The following is a 21,746-nucleotide window of genomic DNA, read 5'->3' on the forward strand; positions in this document are numbered from 1 at the left end:
AAACCCCAAGAGACTGCAGCTTTAGGCTCCCTGTGGAAGAGCTACCAAAATAATTTAGATCAACACAGCAAATTTTGGCAGCTGCTGGGTGTGTGCAGCAAGCCTGCAATGCATCAGGGTGCCAAAGGCCAGGAAGATTTCCTCTAGGATGGAGAGCAGGGGCTCTGACAGCACATGTCTAAAGCCACCAAATTTGCATGCACGTTTTCATATGCAAGGCAGGAGGCAATTAAACCCACAATAGATAGTCTGTGCATAGGTGTTTATGATGCCTCTGAATGAGCTGTCCTCTTTCCTGTTTCAGACACAATGCCAGATAAATTACTTGAAATGTAGCTTTTGATCCTCAGCACTGTTGGTCTTGTTAACCCAGGCTGAGCAACACTTGCACTGGGGAGTACAGAAATGATGAGGCAATTTCAGAAATACATATGCACACCCTCCGCCCACATTTTTTTTTTATGTGGGGCGAGGGTGTGCATATGTGTTTCTGAAATTTATGGGTTTAGGAACAAAAGCAGTAGAAGATCCAGAGTTGAGGATGGAGCTGGGCGAGAGCTTGTGTCTGTTCAAAGGCATGTACCCAAAATGTGAGAATTAACAGAATCACATGAGTTTGGAACACCTATGCTCAGCATCCTGGCATTTTTGCAGAAACTAAGCAGCAAATGGCAAACCCAAGTTTCCTTTCTTGGAGGGAGTCTGCAGGACAGAACAGCCCATGTTTCTGTGATACACAGCAATGCCTGCTCTTCCAGGAAGACAGCCACGGCATCATGCGTGTGTGCTCTCGGTCTGTGATTCCCCGCTGAAACATGGACGAGCCCGTCAGTAGGCTGTGCAAGGCCTGCAGCTGGCTGCCTCTGCAGTCATTCGCTGGCAACTATCGCTACAGGTAGGAGCGCAGGTATGGGGCAGCCCTGGCCCCACAGCCCTCCTCCATGCCTGCCTCCTTCAGCCGTGGGGGCTGCAAACGGGGGTCTGGGCACACTGCCCCGAAGACAACCCCATGGCAGAGACCTCTGGGCACGAGGAGGCACGTGCTCAGGTGTTGTGTGGCCTGGACAGCCCTCTGAGCCTGTTTCACCTTTCCTGTGGGTCCAGGTCCCAGCTTCCTGACCACCACTGCCATCCATCTGCACTGCGGTTGCCGAGACCTCTGCCCATGGGGTAAGGACCCAGACGTGGATTTGTTCCCCCCCAGGAAGCTGCTCTGAAGCCACATGTGAGATGTCCTCATCTCCAGAGTGTCTGTGGACTCCCCAGCACCACCAAACCCCTTATGGATGAACACCAGGGCTGTGAGCAGGGTGAGTGTTTTTCTGGGGACCTTTTAAGCAAGCATCTAGACATGGCAGGCTGCTGCAGGTCCATGGGAGCAAACAGTTTCCTTCTTCACACCCCCCCAGCCTCAGCAGGTCCCTGCAGCACCACACCGTACAGTATTGCTTCACTCCTCTGCAGTGCTTGGCCAAGCCCAAGCCCAGTCACAGTCGATGCTGAGCTTGGTTGGGGCTGCACAGGCTCCCAGGCGCTGTGTGACTGCAACATGTTGGAGTCCTGCCTCCAAACTCACCCTCTGAATCAGAGAGAACTGCTCGGTGGCAGTGCAAACTCTCCTGTCATATTTCTGAATGAGCAAGGAGGATTAAGGTTGTTCCTGAGGTCTCTCATCAGGCTGAGGCTCAGCCGGGGGTTCCAGCACGCCCTGGTGAGTGGTCGCCAGTGAAAGTGGGACAAGGATTTCCGTGCACTCAAGAACTGATGGAAAAGGTGAAAGCTGAGCCTTCTTCAGTAAGTTTCCATGACTTTTGGTTTGCTCTTGAGACAAACACCAGATAGTATTCCTGCCTCAATCCACCAGCTACTGGCAACTCTAGGTTATTTTTCAAGAACAAGGGTGGCGAGCGTGGGGTCTCCTCACGGCAGGTTGCTTACCCAGCTGCTGTACTCCCCCTTCCTTTGGTGTATGTTCATAGGAAATATCCTTGCCTAGATGGAAAAAAACACATGAAAAAGCATTACTTCTGTTTCCTCTGCATGCAGGGTACATGCTTGTCAGGACATGTGCCTTGTGACAGGTTGAGAGAGTACGTTTTGGGGAAGGGAAACTTTCTGACAACTCATCCCTGAATGACAGACAGACAATAGCACTCCCAATGGGCTTGATCCTCACCGGGAGGAGGCAGCACCTGACTTCAGTCACGATATGCTAATTTAGAACAGAAAAAAAATCTAGCTAAAAGAGCAGTGGAAAGAGCAGTGCTGGACTGCCCCCAAAAAGGATGCAAAGCCTGTCACTCCAAATAAGCACAGGAGGTGGTCCCTGCTGCAGACAACTGACATTTAGCAGCTCCGTGCGTCACAAGCCAATGTCACAAGAAGACCAAGCAAAGCGGGTGTGCAATCCTCTTCCAGGAGGGAAGCCTGGATGGCCCAGAGGTCCTCTCTAAGTGTGTTCCCTGGTCTGCAGGTTTCAGTGTGTGCAAAAAAGGATCTTCCCTGAGCAGTTCTCCATTTTCTCCCTCTTAGGCTTCATGCAGCATCCCATGGCTTTAAAGCCGGAAGACAAAGGTGGAGAGAAATGGAAAGTGCGTATTTTCTCTCCCATTCTTTGTGCTGTCCACCTGTCCCACGTCCCTTCCTACTTATTGCTTCTGTACAGAAAGAAGATTTCAGCTAACGCAGGAGGGAGCCAGCCCTGTAAACACCCCACCTGAGGCTGAACAGAAAGATGAGAGCTCTTACTGACAAAAGGCTGAGTGGAGACAAGCACTGTCCACCCATCATTTAGCTATTGTTGGAAACATCACATACCAAGACATCAACAGCTGAAGCTATGAAAGATATAAACACATCCACTTTCAAAGGCCCTTACTCAAAACTGAACTGGGATGCAGTAAATCATCCCCCACATTCACACACACACACAAAAAAAAAAAAAAAAAAAGAAAAAGAAAAATTAAAAAGAAAAGAAAGAAAGGAAGGAAGGGGAAATTCAGATTAGTCACAAAGAAGTTCCCCCGCCTGCTTCTCTGTGTGCATAAAGCAGTCTCCTGAAGGCACTGTCTTCACTTCATCTCTGCTCCTGGAACAGGAGCATCCAGTTCATCTGCCCCCTGCTCCTCCAGGCTCCTGTTGTGCTCCTGGCCCCTTCTCCAGCAGCTGTTGGCAGGTGGCTGAGATGGAAGAACAGTCAGATGTAGAGCCAAGAAATCAAGACCACATGGGTCACAAAAAGGAACCTGCAGAGGATGAGTGGAAGAGCTGGCAAAGAGGACAGGTTAGGAACACGCTGCACCTCGTGTCTGCAGCTGCTCAGTGGATATTACTGCTTGCCTGCTTGATTTACCTTGGTATAGATTCTCTGCAAACTTCAACGGTAAGAGCTAATGTTCAACCCATTGTCTGTTGGCCTGTAAAGCTTTGTGTAGGGTTTATTTGATATTTCTTTTTAAGAAAGAAAAAAGCATTTAGATTTATCCCCATTCAAACCACAAATTTTTAATCTTTCCTTAATGACTTTAATTCATTTTTTTACATTGCGTGTCCTCAAAACAACATCTACTATTGCCCAGTGCATGGTATGGGGGCAGGTTGTCCAGAGGGGAATGGTTCCAAGAATGGTCTTTGCACTGGCCCATGGGGGAGGGAGGCCTACCTCCCTCCTGCTCCCTCCCCTGCTTGCATTGACTCGTGTGTATTTCCATTTAATTAAATAGGATCATCTGGGTCGATGTTTGCTTTCAACAAGTGCATGTGGAGGAATCAGAACCCGGGTTGCTCATATACATCTCCTGTACTTTTTAGAAGTACTACTATATGTGCAGGTAGATATGTGAGAAAGCAAGCTAGCTTGTGACAGCTCTGAAACTCAGGGCTCTCAGCCTGCACACATACTGGGCTTTAGGAGTAGTCATCTGTATCTGCAGAGGACATTGCCTGTGGGTGTGTATATGAGAGAGAGAAAGGCTGATGTGGCCAGAGAGAGTTTCGTGTACATTTAACACCACTGCAAAAAATATAAATAACAAAGACTCTTGAAACTCAAAATACCGTAGCAAAATTCACAGCAAATATGTTTGGCTCTTTCACATGTTTTCAGGCTGGTGGATTGTCAACAACCTTTCACTGCGATTTCAGTGTCTCTTCTGCACTAGCTACTTCTCCTCCTACATCTTCTCCAGGAACTATGTACCACTTTAAAGTGTGTTGTTCTTCATATCAGAGTTCATTCTTTCCTCCCACTTACTTAGACTTGGCAGAGAAGCAAGCAGGCATGTAACCGTGCAAGGGAGGGATGGCCTCATGCTCTGTGTCCCCTGCTGTTTAACAAAAACCCTTGTGCCCTGTGCAAGTTTCACTGACCTGAGTCTCACAGTGGTTATTAAACTGCAGAATGACGAGCCTGGTAACAGTGAAAGATAACACTTTTCTTTCAGTTCAGTCCTCTTCTCCTTCCACTACTTTGGGAGAAAGGAGTTGTACTGGAAGCCAATGGAGAAGGGCAAGATATCACACTGCTCAGGATGCAGAAGCCTCTCCTGGGTCACAGTCTGGTTGTGACTCCTCAGCTCTCAGTATGTCTCCCTTCTGTAAAAACGTTAACTCAAATCCTCCTCCAGAGGAAGGTGGCAGGGGCTGGCGCTGCTGCCTGTGAGCCTTACAAACCCAAGAGAGCAGCAGCTGAGGAGGGGATACGGTACATGCCTGGAGTTTCCCTTCCTCAACAGAAACAACTGAAACAGGGTGCTCAAGGAGCAGCAACTGCTGCAGATAAGTCCAGGACCCAGGAGTCACCAAGAGAACCTTTTTGGTTTAAACACTTGCTAACTGCAGGCTCAGAATGTGTTTCTGTTATTTTAAGCAGGTAAGCATGGTGTGCTGTTCTGACTGTACCACGCTGTGCAGGAGTGGTCTCATGGGCTGCACATGGGCATCTCATCGCACTGGAATGCCAGGGCTCAGTGCGAGCCCAGGAACCCACCACAGAAATGTCTGCAGAAAAGGCAGCAGTACTAACCTGACTTGACTCTTGGGGCAGTTTAGGGAGATGTAGGGAAGCAGGGGCACAGCAGCATCTGAGTGGCAGGCTGGGAACGCTGGTCTTGGGGAGCAGCTGAGAGGCTGCCCTTCTTCTTGGGAAGAGTGTCTCCTGCTCTCCAGGGCTGGAAAGTGCTACACTAACTTTGATAGCAAGACAGCAGCTGTGTTTTTTCATAGCAAGACCGTATTTGATTACTTTCCATTGTTCTCACAGCTCCTAAAAAAAGCCCTTGGACTCTTCTGTGAAAACATAGCTCAAACAATGTTACGGCACATGCTCAGGAAGGTCAGTGTCTGCAGCTTAGACCATGCTTAATAAAAAGGGAGAGTGATCTGGTTTCTGCCATGGTGCCACCTGGAGAGCAAACCTCAGCTGTGATTTCCAAATGAGCAAGTTAAAAAAATACAAGGCAGTGATAGCCTGCTTTCACATCTGCAAGGCTTGTGAATTCCCGCCTCTGCTGGAATTACCTCTTCTGGCCACACCAGCTGGAATCAGGCCATGGGCAAGCCACTCACAGGTGTGATCGGGGGTGTGAAACCCCCCGATGGTGAATGCATGGGATGTAAAAGTCTTGAGCAGCTGTTGGGAATTTAAAGGTTTCTAGTGATCTGTTATAGGTTGGTTTTGCTTGAACAGGGCAGAAAAAGGTGTAGGAAGAGTAATCATGCAGAGGTTTAATGTCAATAAGGAAGATATGGCCATAATCCTAAGACCACCTGGTGTGGAGAAGGTACAACGCTCTTCCAGTGCACAGTTGTCTGCAATCCGTATGACACAGGGAGTCGGGTACATGATTGCAGCAGTCCTCACAACCAGTGTGTATTGCTACAGTCCCCTGAGATTTGTGCTTTGTGCAGTACAAACCTATTCCTGAAACTTCTGGCACGTGGCACAGACACAATGTCCCAGACAAGAGGCAGTCTCATGTCTGGGGAACCAGAACAGGTGAAAATGATGTGGAAACTCTGTAAATGATACAGGGAAATCTGAAGCAGTTGGTAAGAAGCACCTCTGTGCCCTCAGCTCTCCTGGCATCCTTTCCCACAAACCATTAGAAGGCAGAATACAGAAAGAAGAGTGACTAACTTTGTTATTAGCTTGTGGACGTCCTTCCAGTCCTACAGAGATGTTCTCAGCAGAACATACTACTAGATAATTGCAAAGTGCTTTGAGATTGTGCAGTAACTGTCAGAGACACGTAATACAGGTAACGTGCATTAGTGACAACAGGGCTGACATTCCTACTATTGCTACAAGTTTGTCACCCAACCTGTCTGTGTTTGATATGCCCTGTCCACCAGTGGCCAGATCAGACAGGTTGCAGTGGATGGTGTTTGTCCTCAGAAGCCCAGTGGTTCTGTGCTTTGCTATTATCTTGTTGGGAAACCACCTGGAAATCCCAGCTGCCTGAACCAGAGTGAAACGCTCGTGCACTTGGGTGCCTAGAAAAAGAGTAAGTGTAAGACTCAAGCTGCTGAGGTGGTGGATAGGACCAGTAATGCTGGGGGAGATAGTTCCACCGGAGCCAGTGCGCAATAAAAGCTTGTATTTGGTAGCTGAACCCAGCCTTGCCAGTGCAGGAAGGGGCAGAGCATCAGCTGTGGCAGCACTAGAGGGTGTCAGAGCGGACCTTCCCCACCACCAGGACCCACCTCACCCTCCAGCACACAGCAGCCTGGCTCCAGCTTCCTTCCCCTGCCGCTTGCCTTTACCAGCGCCCAGCACAGAACCTGCAGATGGGCATGTCTCCGCTCACTCTGCGCTGCTACCAGAACCTTCCCTGTGCTCAGTGAAGGGGCTGCTCTGTTCCTGTAACAAACACATGAGGTCAAATACATGAAAGTCAGGCCAACGCACATCCCACCATCCCACCTTTTCCCTTAGGAAAGAGAAGAGCATGGAGCAGCAAGCCTAACCTTTCATTCTTTAAGCTAGCAAAACACTGAGGACTTGCGGTTGTGTGGAGACTGTAGATTTGGGCCTTCTGTGGTTAAGATGAGAGATGGGTTTGATGCAAAGTTCAGATCTATACAGAAGCTTGGTGTTTTGTGTCTCTGATCAGTAAGATACATGCTTCTGTATTTGCGTTCAGTTTTTCTGTTACACTCATAAAATGCAAATCGATTTTAAACATGTCTTAATGCACTTCTACGGGAGCCACAGAGACACACATCTAGTAACAGCCTGTAAAAGATCCAAAGTAGAGGGAACTGTAAGGCCAGAGCCACCTCTTAGTACCATGCAGGAGGAGGGTGAGACAGCGGGGACATGTCTGGGTCCCAGCTCTGCAAACTGGCACCCCTGGCTGTAAGTCAGACTCTGGGGGGTCAGGCAGAAGAGCCTCTATACCCCAAGGTCCTTCCTCAATGTTTGGTCTGACTCAATTACATTTACCAGGGTGTTTTTCTAAACAGGACCAACACTGCCTGGTGTGTTCTGCAGGGCTCAGCACTGGGCTGGAAGTCAGACTGGCTAGGAACCACTCTATTTTATAATAGAACCACTGTATTTTATAATAACGATAAAGAATCACAGAATGGTTTGGGTTGGAAAGGACCTTAAAGATCATCCAATTCCAAATCCCCTGCCATGGGCAGGGACCCCTCCCACCAGACCAGGTTGCTCCAAGCCCCATCCAGCCTGGCCTTGAGCACTGCCAGGGATGGGGCACCCACAGCTGCTCTGGGCAACCTCTGCCAGTGCCTCACAGCTCTCATAGTAAAGAATTTCTTCCTTAGATCTAATCTAGATCGACTCTCTCTCAGTTTAAAGTCACTTCCCCTTGTCCTATCACTACATGCCCTTGTAAAATGTCTCTCTCCATCTTTCCTGTCGGCCTCTTTAGGTACTGGCAGGCTGCTCAAAGGTCTCCCCGGAGCCTTCTCTTCTCCAGGCTGAACAACCCCAACCCTCTTAGCCTGTCTCCATAGAAGAGGTGCTCCAGCCCCTCTGGGCATCTTCATGGCCCTCCTGTGGACTTGCTCCAACAGGTCCATGTCCTACTTATGTCGGGGGCCCCCGAGCTGGGCACAGCGCTCCAAGTGGGGACTCAGGACAGCGGAGTGGAGAGGGAGAGTCACCTGCCTCGACCTGCTGGTCACGCTGCTTGTGATGTAGCCCCGGATACGGTTGGCTTTCTGGGTTGTGAGTGCACATATAAAAGCAAGTAAAGCGTAGCTGGCTAGTAGCAGTCGTGCCAGCTGAGGCTGTCTGTGATGCTTTTGGAGATACAGTCCTGGCTTGGAAACGAAAGCAATAGTGCAGCGGGAAGGGACCCTCCTGGTGTGTTAACAAGGATTTCTCTTCTTTTCTTTCAGCCTCAGAGTGACATAGTGCAGTGGACCCACATCCGATACACAGGTGGGTGGACATTAGGGCAGGGGGCACCCAGGCAGGGCTCACCAGGCCCTTCAATGCTGCCCCCGGCCCCCAACGAGCACTGGTACACCTGCCATGCTGCCCCTGTACAGCAGCCGCTACTGGAACCGCCGCTGCCCCCTCCCCTACAACAACCCTCAGGAGAGCTCCTGGCTTTGCTGGAGCACTGCCTCGGTTACTGGACGGCTCCCAGCTCCCCAGAGCATGTCCTGTGGGGGCTCTAGGGATGCCCATACCCCTGGAACACTTCCCTGGTACCCGGGTGGCAGCTCCAGCTTCCTTAGGTTGCAACCCCCCAGTACTGCAGTTCCCCCAGAGGGCTCCCCCCGCCCCTGGGAGGGCTCCCAGCTCCCTGCTCTGCTCTGCACCCACGCATGTTCCCCGCAGTGTGCCATGGTGGCCAGTGGTCCCTAAAACGCCAGAGGTTTTTAAGTGTTTTTTGTCACAGCAATGGCTATTTCTTCTGATGGAGGAAGGTGCCAGGAGAGCTGTTTTGGGAGAGAGGGGCCAAACCTGACCCAGTGCTGTAAGGGGCCAAAACCAAACAAAAGGGATTCCCAAAGCAGAAGAAACCTGAAAATCCACACAGATTTCTGCAATCCTTACCTATCTACTAAAATAAGCTTTCACTCTGTGAAAGAACAAGAAAAGTATTTTTGAGAGTTTACTGAGTACTTGCGATGTGCTCTTGGGGTATTTCTGAAACAAGTCAATGATTTCCTGATTTATGAAAAATGTAAATGATTTCCTGGGGAAGAGCGAACAAGTGTATGCACGGCAGCAGAAATAGCAGTGCTCTGCATGCTGACCAATGACATACCTCAACTATAGAAGCAAATACTAAAATTTTTAATTCGGTTTTAATTTCAGTTAATATTGTAAAGTAACAATGAACCTAACCTAATAGAAGCCTATGTTCTTAGAGAAGAAGCTTTGAGAAATTTGGCCTCAGCCCAGAGAGGCTGCGCTTCCTACCTTCTGGGTCCAAGAGGTTTCAGCTGGTGTGCCAAAACCCCAGGAACACAGCAGGGAAACATTCCCAGCACAGCCCTGGGAACTGTTACTGCTCATTCCAAGAGAAAACCTTTCATGATAAGTTCTGGTTTAACTTCTCCTGACTCTGATCTGTATTAATTTGTTTCTTCCATTTCTGTCTCTACACTGTTTTTTTACCCTGTCTTCTATTAAAAAAACCCCACAACCAAACCCAAGGGCAAGGACTTACATTAGCAGCATGTTCACTGAAAGCACTTTTTCACTTCCTTCCAGCTCTGCACATTTTTCCTCTTACTGTCTTTATTTTCTGTTTTTTCTAGGAACCAATGCTTCCTAAACCCACAGAGATGCTTTACTTACATGTCTGTATTTTAAGACAGACGTACATACAGTAAATATATAGTGCATAAATAGAAACTTGGAGGAATAATTCATACAAACTGGAGTTGTAGTCCAAAAGGCACAGCTTGCTCAGGAGCAGGGACTTGGAAACTTCTATTGTAGATGATGACTGTCTAGAGTAGATGATATTCTAGCTCTGGTCTGCCCTATTCTCTAGTTCACTCTCTTCCTTTCCTGTATTTTCCCCCCATTCCTGCAGTCAGTTCATATAAAACAGCCCATTTCCAAGATGACACTTGTCATCATGGAATCATCTTCGCTTTTTCCATTCCAGGCAAAAGCGTGAAAGGAGTAGCCATGAACCTCACTGCTGAACTAGGCTCTATTCAGATCAGAAATGGTTCCATCATGATCACCTGTGATGGCCTCTACCTCGTGTCCTTGAAGGGCTATATCTTTTTCTCTGACCTGGAAGAGGAGGACTTGCTGAAGCTGACACTGCAGAAGACAGGTAAGGCGACCAGCTTGGCCCTTTGGGAGCAACCTTTCCAGGACAGAGACACTCCAGTAAACCTCACCACAGTGCTCTACTTGTTTGATGAAGATAACATCACCCTGTTGACCAACTCTGACGCCACCATCAAGGATTTGTCGTTTAGCTTTTTGTTATTAACTCCCTTCACTTGCCCGCTGTAGAAGATGATGTATTAGATGTAACGTGTAAAGTACAGCCTTTCCTACCCATCCATTTGCCTGCGGGCATTTGCCTCAGCTGGAGTGCAGAGAAACTACAGTGCAAACGGGCTTTACGTAGTGCATGCCATGTTCATCTCTTTGGAGCGTCGTGCAGCTGTTCTGCTACCTAGGATTGATCTTTCTACCACTGGAGAAAGGGATGTGTGGAGAACAGAAATGAAAGCCAAAGACAGTCACCTAAGCTTAGCTCATGTGCAGAGGCCCTCTGGGTTTCTCTGTTTACTTGACAGTATCTGTATATAGTACAAATACACTGTATATTTGCTAAAATAGAAGTCTGGTAAATCAGGAAGGTGCCTCAAGTGTCTTGAAGCAATTTGGAGAAGGAGGAGAACAGATCTGCTCAACAGCCCTTTGCCTGGCGAGGCAGGAGACAGGGAAGAGGTGGCAGGGGGTGCCTTTGCAGTGGTCCAGGTAAATGCTTTCTGACAGGTAAAGGCCACGAGAGGAAGGTGGTCTTTTGAAAGAAGCTGACGGGACTGCACTAGACAGCCGACACACAGGCCCTGCAGTGACTGTGAGGTTTTTAGGAGCAGCTTTTAAGGGCGGAGGTGCACTGGCTCTTCCAGCTATCTGCAGACTACTGAAGCCTGAGCCAAGCGAGTATCTTCTGGGACATTTACATACTGATACCGGCTCTTGGAGGTGTTAAGTTGAAGGAGAATCTCCTTCAAGCACGCACACACAGACTGGCTTGACCCAAAAGTGATCCAGGCACATAAAAGTCTGGAAAACCATGAACACTCCGGATTTGGTGGGTTCCCTCTAATGGACCAAGTGAAACCTGCAGGTCTGTGCATCCTTCCCTCTGGGAGGACTCAGATGGTTCCCCTGAGCCTCGCAGTAGACCTTGTCATACAGGTATGCACCACCAGAGATTCACAGGCACCACCTCCACGACGCGCCTGTGTACCCGTGCGCACCCTGCCTGGCTCCTGCTGAAGTCAGGCTGCTCTCAGCGATCCTGGTCCCTCTTCTCATTACAGCACGTGGCTGCTGTGGACAAGCCCAGCCCTGCCCACACTTGCAGGCAGCACGTGAACTGTATTTTTGGTTCAAGTGGGGCAGATTTCAAGAACAAATTGCCTACCTGGCTGTACACTGCAAAGTCTTTTGTTAAAATTATTTATGTATTTATACTATAGGCATAAGAATGTTACTTCATATTTCTTAGAGACACTGGGAAGGGTTCAGACTTCGTGCTGTTGGCACTAAGCTCCTCTTTGCAGATGCTCCCAGTGCTCCAGGGTGTTCCTGCTACACAGGCACCACGCTGCTGCCCACCTCAGCTGCTGGCCTGACCTGCTCCTGGCTGAGCACTCCGGTGGGCTCAGGTGCCAAAGGCAGTTAAGGAAATCTTCCAGGCCTTGGTGAGCTTTTCCATACGCTTTACAATATTGTTGGTGGATTTTATGAACTTCCCAACCTGGGGCAGGGCCACAGGCTCAGGGGAAAACTCAGTAGCTGAAGCAGTTATTCTTGCAGTGCCCAGAAGCACCTTTTTCTCATCTCAGGACCGAGAAGCTGTGGGCTGACTTGCATCCACAGGATGCTCCTCCCCAGCTGCAAGGGGCATTTTGTGCTTTCACCTCTGGCTGCTCTGCGTGCCATCGGGACAGAAGGCAGCTGCACCCTGCCCCCAAGCTGGGGATTGTCATCCTCCCCTGCTGAAGTGACAATTAGCTTCCTAAAACCTAATAAAACTTCCCTTTGTAACCGCTGGGCATGTAGTGTCCCTTGGGGATGGGGGGGTGATTTATACATTCACTGTGTTTCAGCAGACATTTTCACTGGTATGAAAACTATATGAAATTTTTACATACTTTCTTTTTTTTACAGCTCAGCTTGAGTTTCAGTTCTCCCCAAGGGTGTGCAGGGCTGGGGCTTCCTGATGTGCAGGGCTGGCCGTGTCAGTGGTGTGGACAGGTGCGCAGGACAGCAAGAAAGATTAAGCTTAAGCAATGGGAATGGATTTGTACCTTGGAAGGGTGCACCCTTTCTTCTTGTTTAGAGCAGGAGAGGGCATTTCACACACTGATTCCTCTGCACTTTTCAGGCTGAACTAGACTGACCTACATATATACATGTAGATGCACTTGTCTTGAAATAAAGATTGAAACAATTCAATTCCTGAGATTATTTACTTGAGGGACTGAGTCTCCTCACCAGTAAGTTTCCATACCATCAGCTTCCATTTGTATCTGGTGACCCCTTCCTCTACAAGTCTCTTTGATATGAAAAACATTAGTTTTTCTTATTGGGGTTGTTAATGCCTTGTAGGAGCTCATAGATGGTGCTAAAGCCACATCTTACAGCTTTGTTCAACGAAGTCGGTGCACTGAGGTTTTAGGTCACCCCTCGAAGCTCATTACAGCTGGAGGTGTTGCAGTGCAAGGCTGGACAGTTTCTGCAGACAGTCCCTAACACTGGAGGGACAGTGCGTTCCCCTTCCCGTGCTTATTGCTACTGAAATGGGACCTGAGACCCATTTCACAGAATCATCAGTCATCCACTTTTCAGTCGTCAACTGGGGATTACTGACTCCTCTACGATTTTAAAGCAATCTCCACCACTGCTGTGTCTTGCGTTTAACACAAACTGCTGCATAAACTACAGAGGTGGCCACTGTGTCTCCCTTCCCTTCTCTCTCCTCTTTCCTACCTCCCCACTCATGTAAAGCAAGGGACAGGGTGACCAAGCTGACGTAAGAGCCACAGTCACCCCTGGGGAAGGAGTCCCCCCCTACCGCACCCATCAGAGCCATGGGGCTCTTGCTTTCCAGCCAAGAAGAAGCTATGGAAGGTGGTGCAAAACAGGATGGGATGGGACCTCCTCCTCTTTATGTGGATTATGCGAAACAAGAACAAAGGATGGGAAACATTTAATTTAAGCTCCTTTCATGCCCCTTCAAAAGTTACCTCCTTCTCTACCACACATGGTCACGCATAACAGTGAATAATGAGCCTGCGGTTTTTAGACACCACTTGAATTTCATCAGCTAGCATGAGTCACAGCGGTTGCCTGGCTGCTTCACTAAGGAGACAACAAGAAAGCTGGAGTGTGCCTGGCAAAGTGCAATCGATCCCACTGATGTAAAGCTAGCGCTGTCCAGCTCAGACAGCAGAAAGCACAGGAATTTAGTTTCCATATTCAAGTATCAAAATGGGAAAGTATGGCATGAAATCCAACAGTCTCCTGCAGTAACTGGTTGGGAAGGTTTGACTTATTGGAGTTTTCTCAGCAACATCCATAACTTCACCCAGCAGAGCTGTTCTCTGAGCTGACAGTTGGTTTTCCAAGGGGTCCAGACCAGCCCCAGGGATGCTTGCTTCCAGCCATGTGGTAGTACACCAAGTAAAGCAAATTAAGTAACGCTGAGGACTGGGAGGAGGGGGGTTGGTACCAGGCCAGAAAGGCACAGTGGCAAGAGAGCTGCAAAAGGATTTATCATTTGCCATTTGCAGCCCTGTATGGCCTAAGGCCAGGGAGGATCAAAAGGCTTATTCACTCAGTTCTGTAAGCTGATGTGGAAGGCTGTAAAGGGCTAGCGATCCAGGCAGGCAGAGCACAGGCTGAAGGCATGTCTCCCCATGAAGGTGCCAAGCAGTGAGCTCACTTGCTGGCAGCTGCTCGCCATCCCAGGGCAAAACATAACCTGGTGGCACCCCATGTGCTGTGCCGACAGGGGCTTGCTGTGCTCCCCACACCAGGAAGTGGGAACCCGAGGACTAGAAAACCCCCAGGGCAAGGCAGAGGGGGCAGTGGGGCTGGCTGGCCTGCCCAGGGGAGCTGAGCATGGGGAAGGACACTGGGCAGAAAGCCAGGCAAGCACAGGGAAGGAGAGCTCAGGAGAGACGCGATGCTGCTAGGAGGTTGTGCTTAGGACTTTGGGACCACAGGGTAGGGCAGATGGAAGACAGGACAAGAGGTATTTCTCCTGTGAGCCCATGCTCAGTGAACCAGACCTCTGCAAACACCTAAACACAACCGCTACCTCCTCAAACACCCATTTCCCGCTCTTGATGTAAAGCCTTGCACAATCATTTTAAAAAAATGACAACTGGCACCAACTGTTCTGTAATATGGCTCACATCTTAATGAGACAAAGTTGTCCCAAGGCGATTACAAGCTAGAGCTGCTCACCAGCACAACTGTGCTCCTGTTCCTGGGCTTGCACTTTCTCCTGCCTTTGCAGTTTGCTGGGGCTGGTAGTCAGCGTGTGGAGCCTGGTCTCTGGCCAAGGTGTTCGGGTGGTCCAGTGTTTGGAGACTAAATAGGACAAGGTTTGGGGCAAGATAAATCTTGATGTGGGCACAAATGTACTTTCCTAATAATTACTTTCATTGTTTGCTCTAAGGCAAAATTCATACCGATTTACTGGCAATCCAGAGAACTGTTTCATTTATTTATAAAGAAAGAATTGGTATTGAACACACCTCCAAGAACAAACAAACATTTAACCCAGCGTAGGATCTGATTCATAAAGTATACAGCAGCGCTCCAATTTCCCTGAGACAAGATATCACTAGCGTTACCTTATGGAGTTCAAAGGACTCACTTCCCTTTGTCTCATTTTATTAATTTAAGGTTTCTACTACTGCCAGTGTCTGCTTGTTGGGCTTACTGTCACCAGCACAGAAAGTTAGCAGGGTGCATACATTCAGTGGGAACAAACAGATGAGATTTGGTTTCAGACTTTTTCGGGGGTTATGCCCAAAAGATTTTGAACCATCGGTTGATCTGTTTCTCCCTTCATCACTTCCCATAAGACCCAGAGTACATTAACACAGCTGCCAACAAGAAACTTATTTACTGTTTCATATGTTCCACTCTTGACAATATGAAGGACTAATTCTGGTGGCTACTCACCAGCTCTGAAAAGCCTCCTGCCCAGATCATACATTATCTCCAGCAGTATCCACCCCTTACAAGAAAAGATTTGCTCCAGCTTGCATAAGAAAAATATCACTGCATCCCAGTTGGTTGCAGTAACTTGAGTCATCTCTCCCAGGTATGCCTCGGGTTAGGCTTGATTCTTTTTACAAGATGTGTCCTTTCTAGAATCAGAGGCAGGCGCTGCCTTCCCATAGCAGTACTTCACGGCCCACATGCTGAATCCTGATGGCTGTGCTGACTGTGCTCTTGCAGATGCAGCCAGAGACCTCAGCTGCCCTGTACCAGAAAGCAGCCAGGGCTCTCTTCCTGGCTGTTCTGGGTACAGTCACAGACACTCATGCCTTTTGCCTGGGTTTTTGTAAGAATAACAGCAAATAAAGTAATAGCAGACAGAGAGGTAACCCTCCACCAGCCCTTCAGACTTTCCAAGGTGTCTCCATGTAGTTTGTATCAGACAAGTTGTGGCCATCAGCAAGGACTGTGCCACAGGAGGGGATGGCCTGAGCTGAACAGCAGAGTCACTGATCTCAAGAAGAACACCATAAATACTCCAAGATTTTACGTCAGTGCAACACTGCTGTGTACAGAAAGCTGTCAGAACCAGAGAAGGGGCTGAATCAGTAGCCAAAACCTGTCTTTAGCGGAAACAACCTCTTTGTATAATTAACATCTACCATGCTTCACGTTGTAAACACAGCTGACCAAAGGAGCAGAGACAAAATCACCAAAAACCAGCTCTGTGGCCACAGCCAGGGGCAGAGGTAGACAAAGCCACAGAAGGCAGGATAGCTGCCTGCGGCTAAACCCATTCACAGATAGCTCAAAGGAGGTACCTTGGCAGCAGTAAAGGCAAAGGACACCTACCCAGGAAAGGTCTGAAGGTTTTTCCATGCAGACTGTGAAGACTGCTTTGCCAAGAGACATGTGGCTCCTCCACATGTGTCAGGGTGCAAGCTCTTGATGTGCAGAAGAGTGTTCCCCTCTGCGGCTGGGAGCAGCCTGCTCACCGCTGGCCGGCACTGCTCCTGCACACAAACTCCCTAGGACAGCAAGTTTTAAAACCCAGGGAAGCTGCAAACACAGACCATATACAATAAGACCAGTAAGCACTGTAATCAGCAGGCTGGTGCTCCAACAGACCATACAGACAAATCTGCAGCCTTCACTAGAAATGGATTCAGAAGCTCATACCTTCCCAGCCTTGAAAAAAATGCTGTTATAGAAACTGGTTGCTCATAAGGTGAACATGCAGCAGGAAGCAGCAGATGGCTCTCCAGCTTGAGAGGTCTGTGAATGAAGCTGGAAGGAGAGTAGAGAGAAGAGCCTGGCAGTGCCAGGGGCCACAGGCATCTCAGGGACTCTGCCCTGGAAGGCTGTGGGGATGGACGTCCTGTCAGTGTTCAGGGTCCTGCGGCCAGGACAGTATCTTGGCTTACCAGCATCCTGAGGCCAAGTGCTAATCCATACAGTGTCAGAGCAACAGCATTACAAATTACTACACGTCATACCAAGAGGCTGTAAAATCACATGGGTTTAAATTAGAATCCATAAGACATCAGGAAAGAGCACAGTTCTCTCTTAAGTGAGGAAAGATGCCCAGATAATGATCTGTTGAGGGTCATCTGCATAACTGGTTACTGTGCTTTGCTCAGCAGTGATGCATATCATATGGCTCACTTCTTGTGCACCTTTTCCTTGGGCCTAAGGCTGTAATACAATACTGTGCTGGGGGAAACATTTTTTTGGCTTTATAATTCTGTAATGTAACTCTGAATGAATGGTTTTTCCTACACCAGCTCTGTCCTTGAGGGACCAGGACTTTGTGGTCACTGGGGCTTCAACAGCATGTGAGAGCAATGTAGTTTTCTTCCTTGTGCTGTTTTATACTCCTTGTCTCAGTCACTAAGACTCAGACTTAGTGAGTTGGACCTTGGGGTCTGAAACTTTTGTTTTTCCCCTTCTCCTCCTGACCATGATCATCAACAGGATGAGTGTGTTATAATACTTCAAATAGATGTTGATGAGCACGTTAAAATACTTCAAAAGCATGTACATTCAGTATCACTCTTGCAGTACTTTTACACTTGCATTTTCTCCAAACCCTGGAAACTACAACAACCAATTAACACAGATTAAGCAGGGACCGCAGTTACGGATATTGTGTCATGAATATTTGAGCGCTTTTGGTACTTAGGATCATCCATCTTAGCTTAGATATTTCTAAGTCTGTTTTGCAATGCTTGAGCACCCTGCTCCATCCTCAAACACGCACACAAATATGCCAGACGTATCACCTGTTCCTCACAGCTCCTGTAATACTGACTTCAGCAAATGGCAAGGAATACAAATTCAGGAATGTGGTGGGAAAATGAACCTCAGGCCCAGTCTCCCAGCTTTGTTTGAAACCGACCTGAACCACTCCAGTGGTTTTCCATAGCTTGGAATACCAGACCTGCCATTGGGGGGTTTGCAGGAAATGCTTTGTTCAGATGATGGAGAGTTTTGCTTGCTTCTGCTCTGGTTGCAGCTAGCCAGCTGACGAATGCAGCATGGGGTAACACAAACAGCCAATGTGCAGAATTCACCCTTGGACAGGAGGTTAAGGCAAGTCTCCATCAAGTGTACAGATCAGTCAGCAGCTGGTGCAGCCATGGCCACTTCATAAATACACTGCCTCCAGCCCTTGGCTGGGCTCGCGGCTGGATTCAGGTCTCCAGCACCAATTAATCTGTTAATGGCAGAGCAGCGCTTGAGACAGGCAGTTAGAGCTTTAAAAGCCCATATTTGCACCCCTGCTCCTGAGCAGCATGCTGGGAGAGCCATGGTGGTGTATGGGGCACTTGTTGTGCTTCGGGACAGCTTTTGTCCCCTCCCTGCCAGGCCCACTGCTGGCCTGCCCCACATGGCCTCAGCTGGCAATGTCCCCTCCTGCTGAGCTTTGTGACAGCACAGATTTTACCCCCCAAGCACGATTCTGCCTGACAGAGTGACTTCCTACACGACCCATTGCCTGGCTGCACAGGCAGAATCAGATACACCTCCACTGAGTGATCACTCGCACGTTGTTAATATAACCACTCACCACGGCAGGATGTGTTGGCCTTCTGCTTAACTTAGGCTCTCCCAACAGAGCTGGTTGACTGTGTAGCCCAAGGCTCTTCTGAGTTCCCACCTTGGGCACTCACTGCCACAAACACCAGGCCCCTGACCCCAAGAGGGCAACCTTGCTCCCCCTCTGGGTGATGGGGAGGTAGGTGACTACAAAGCCCTGCAGAGGCCAATCCAGGCTGCCTTGATCCCATGCCCTCCTCTAGGACTTCTTCTCCTCCCCAGACAGCCCCCAAGATCTCCACTGGCCACATGGGCTTCAGGGTGTCCATCCTTTGTGTGCCAACATCATCGGAGACGAGTGTTCACACCCGATTAATTTGGAGGCCAGTCATCTCCACCCAGCCGGCCATAGGATACTGCAGGCAAAGCCATGCTGAAGCCTTTCCGTTGCTGCCTGGTATGCCGTTGTGGCCCTAAGCCAAGAGGTATGAGTGAAGAGAGGTTAGGATTGGAGTTCTGGTGCCTGTTCCTGGACCTGGTTTTGGTGCTTATCCAAAAAAGGACCCTAAAGCAAAAGTCATGAAGGATGTGCCAGCCATAACAACCTTTCAGCTGGAGCTGGAGTTAGGGTCCCTTTGGTTTATTCTTCTCCCTGACCCATCACCTTTGTGTGGTGCCACAAACTCAACAGAAAGGTTGCAGCTAGCTGTTATACAGCGATGGCTGAGACCTCATTCTGGGTGCAAGTTTTCTCTCAGACCAAACGATGTCTGCAGGCCAATGTCACTAGCTGAAATCTGGTCTTTGCCTGATTTTTCAAGCTTCCCTGGGGATGGAGGTCTAGGTGATTTCCTGCCTCCACCTGCATTGCAACAGACCTTAAGCAAGGTGAGAAGTAGGCATTTTCTGAGAAAAGGCACACTGAGTCATGTCAGGATGAGAAAGTTAGCTTCCCAGGGACCTTCAGGCTGAAGAGAGAGGCTCCTAACTACAATACAACCCAATCAGCTCAGGCAGTCATGGCAGATAAAGATGCGTGGGATATCTCTGCATTTATGAGGGCTGGATATTGCCTGATATGCTGGCAGGTGGTTAAACATAGCGAGTGACAGCTCATACCTGTGGGGGAAACATCTGGAACTTTGTAAACAAAATAAGCCCTACATGGATTACTTCACAGCAGGAGTGAGGGGGCGTGTTGCAGCCCTGCAAGGCTTCCCTGTCATCACAAGACCTTTCTTGCGTCATTCACCCAGGATGCCCTGAAGTCAGAACATTTGCAAACAAAAATACAACCCCTTTCCAGCTGCACCGTCTCTGCCCGCTCCTCCTCTCCTTGCCCTTGCCTTGAAAGAGCACTGCGCCACATGAACTCAACCTGCCAGGTGTTGGGTGGCCAGCAACCTGCCCACTTCTGGGAGCTCATAAATGACACTTCCCTTAGCCAAGAAGAGCAGAAAGAGAGGTTTCTATCCTTTTGCCAGGGGACATTGATGGGAGAGGCTTCCTAAGGAGGTTAAAAATTAAACAGGGTTGCAACAGGTGGCAACTGGTAATGCTGGGCAGAACACCTCATTATGGCTACAAAACTGCCTGAAGTCTTAATTTTTCCGCTAGCTGAGTCTCAATTGGCTTTTCTGTTCTGAAAGTAAATAGAAAGGGCACATCAGTAAACAGAGAGGGTCAGCTTTCACTTTCAACCCTCCATGCACCAGTGGGGTGTGAAACATCAGGTAAACTGCACATCAACTGCTGGCTGTATTCCCTCATGTGCTGTGCTTGTGGGAATTGCTGGGAATTTCCCAGCTCCATACCAAAACAAACTCACTCATGCCCGTATTGGGGTAGGGGCATGCAGAAGCCAAGCACGGGCTGCTGTGGCTATTGCCACAGGGGAAAAAGGATGATCAACTTGAAAGTCCAACTAATCATCCGTTTGATACTCCCAGCGCATAATCTCTATACCCTCTCTTCCACCACAAAACACTGCAATGTAAAACCTAGCAAGTAAGCACCTGCAGGAAAGTAGGGTGTGCTTTCCTGGGGGAGAACTTCAGAAGAAAGCTGTTACTGCTGCTGCCCACCCACCCACACTGGAGCTCGGCAGTGCTAACATCGCCAAAATGCCAGGCTTCAGTCAGATGGCTGTGTCCTGCACAGCAGCTCCCGGCACATCTGGGAAACACACAGTTCAAATGTTTAAATCCCTGCTGGTGTCCTGACATGCTGAGCTGCAGAGCTGAGGAGCAGCTCAGATGGGATGATAAGGGTGAATACAGCAACAGACACGAGAGACAATGGAGGAGGTGGTGGGGAGAGGGCTGGTGTCCTGGGCTGTGAGCAGCGGTTTGAGCATACAGAAGGCGGTGGCACTTGATGCAGCCTCTCTAGCATTGTGTCTTTGAAAGGTCCGCTCATGGCTTAGATCTTAGAAAAAGTTTTGTGACTGTTCTTAATGTGAGTAAACATACTTCTTTTGGGTGAAAATCTCTTAATTTCTTCTGAAACCACCAACCTCTTTCCTCCAAATGCAATTCAGCAATTCAATACAATCAGTTGAGGCATTGGACTGAGTCATGTTGACATAATTTGTATTCAAATTAGAGCAGGCACATTCCCACAGGCAGTAACTTTCTGTCAATTCCTTTCCAGTTTAAATGCTTCCATGTTTTGCATCAAAATAAGGCTTCATTTCAAAACTAACAGCAGTTGTTGCAAAGTTAAACAAATGAAGACTGTATAAGCAAAACAAAACATTTTAGATGGGGATGACTGAACTTCTGATGTGTCTGCAAAGAGGAGCAGGGGAAGTTGTTTTTCCTTTTTGATCTTGACAAATTTTCAGTGAACCAGTAAACCAGCTGTTCACACAGTTCCAAGGAACCTTCTACTGGTTTTTCAAACAAGCTGCAGGGCCTGTTCAGGACATCTTTCAGGTGTTGGGAAGTTTCACAAGGAAACACAAACCTGGGGACCTTCACAGTGATATTGAATGAAGGAGTTGGAGGGCTGAATTTTTTCTGTGCTTCTGGTCCAGGCTGAGGGTGACTCATATTTTCCTAAACCTTGCTGGAGACAGCAGTAAGAGAAGCTCAGCTCTCTGGAAGGCAAAAAGCAAACAAGAGATGACAGGCAGCAGCCCAGCTCAGGGGGGAAGCTGTGGGGCATTGGAAGGCAGCACTGGCCCCTGGCTGAGCCCCAGGCCAACACTTGGCCATTGCTCCCGCAGCTTCTTGGCAAACCCAGCATGAAGGGAAAAGGGACTGCCTTGGGTGCA

At 48.8% G+C, this 21,746-nt stretch overlaps 1 protein-coding gene across 1 annotated transcript; it reads left to right on the forward strand.

Annotated features, from left to right (window-relative positions):
- Positions 1–1,987: 1,987 nt before the first annotated feature.
- TNFSF4 (TNF superfamily member 4) lies at positions 1,988–21,741 on the forward strand. The gene is made up of 3 exons (XM_080407349.1): positions 1,988–3,382; positions 8,368–8,410; positions 10,101–21,741. The coding sequence occupies exons 1-3, from the start codon at positions 3,185–3,187 to the stop codon at positions 10,460–10,462; spliced, it is 603 nt and encodes a 200-aa protein (XP_080263475.1). The 5' UTR covers positions 1,988–3,184; the 3' UTR covers positions 10,463–21,741.
- Positions 21,742–21,746: the final 5 nt, after the last annotated feature.

The sequence above is a fragment of the Falco punctatus genome (assembly GCF_963210335.1).
Source record: "Falco punctatus genome assembly, chromosome: 11".
NCBI classification, from domain to species: domain Eukaryota; kingdom Metazoa; phylum Chordata; class Aves; order Falconiformes; family Falconidae; genus Falco; species Falco punctatus.

What these genes read in the sequence shown, in the direction of transcription:
- TNFSF4 (XM_080407349.1), top strand. Translation starts at nt 3,185, where the DNA reads ATGGAAGAACAGTCAGATGTAGAGCCAAGAAATCAAGACCACATGGGT. An exon ending in ATTCTCTGCAAACTTCAACG is followed by an intron (nt 3,383 to 8,367) that starts GTAAGAGCTAAT and finishes CTTTTCTTTCAG; the next exon opens with CCTCAGAGTGACATAGTGCA. An exon ending in GACCCACATCCGATACACAG is followed by an intron (nt 8,411 to 10,100) that starts GTGGGTGGACAT and finishes TTTCCATTCCAG; the next exon opens with GCAAAAGCGTGAAAGGAGTA.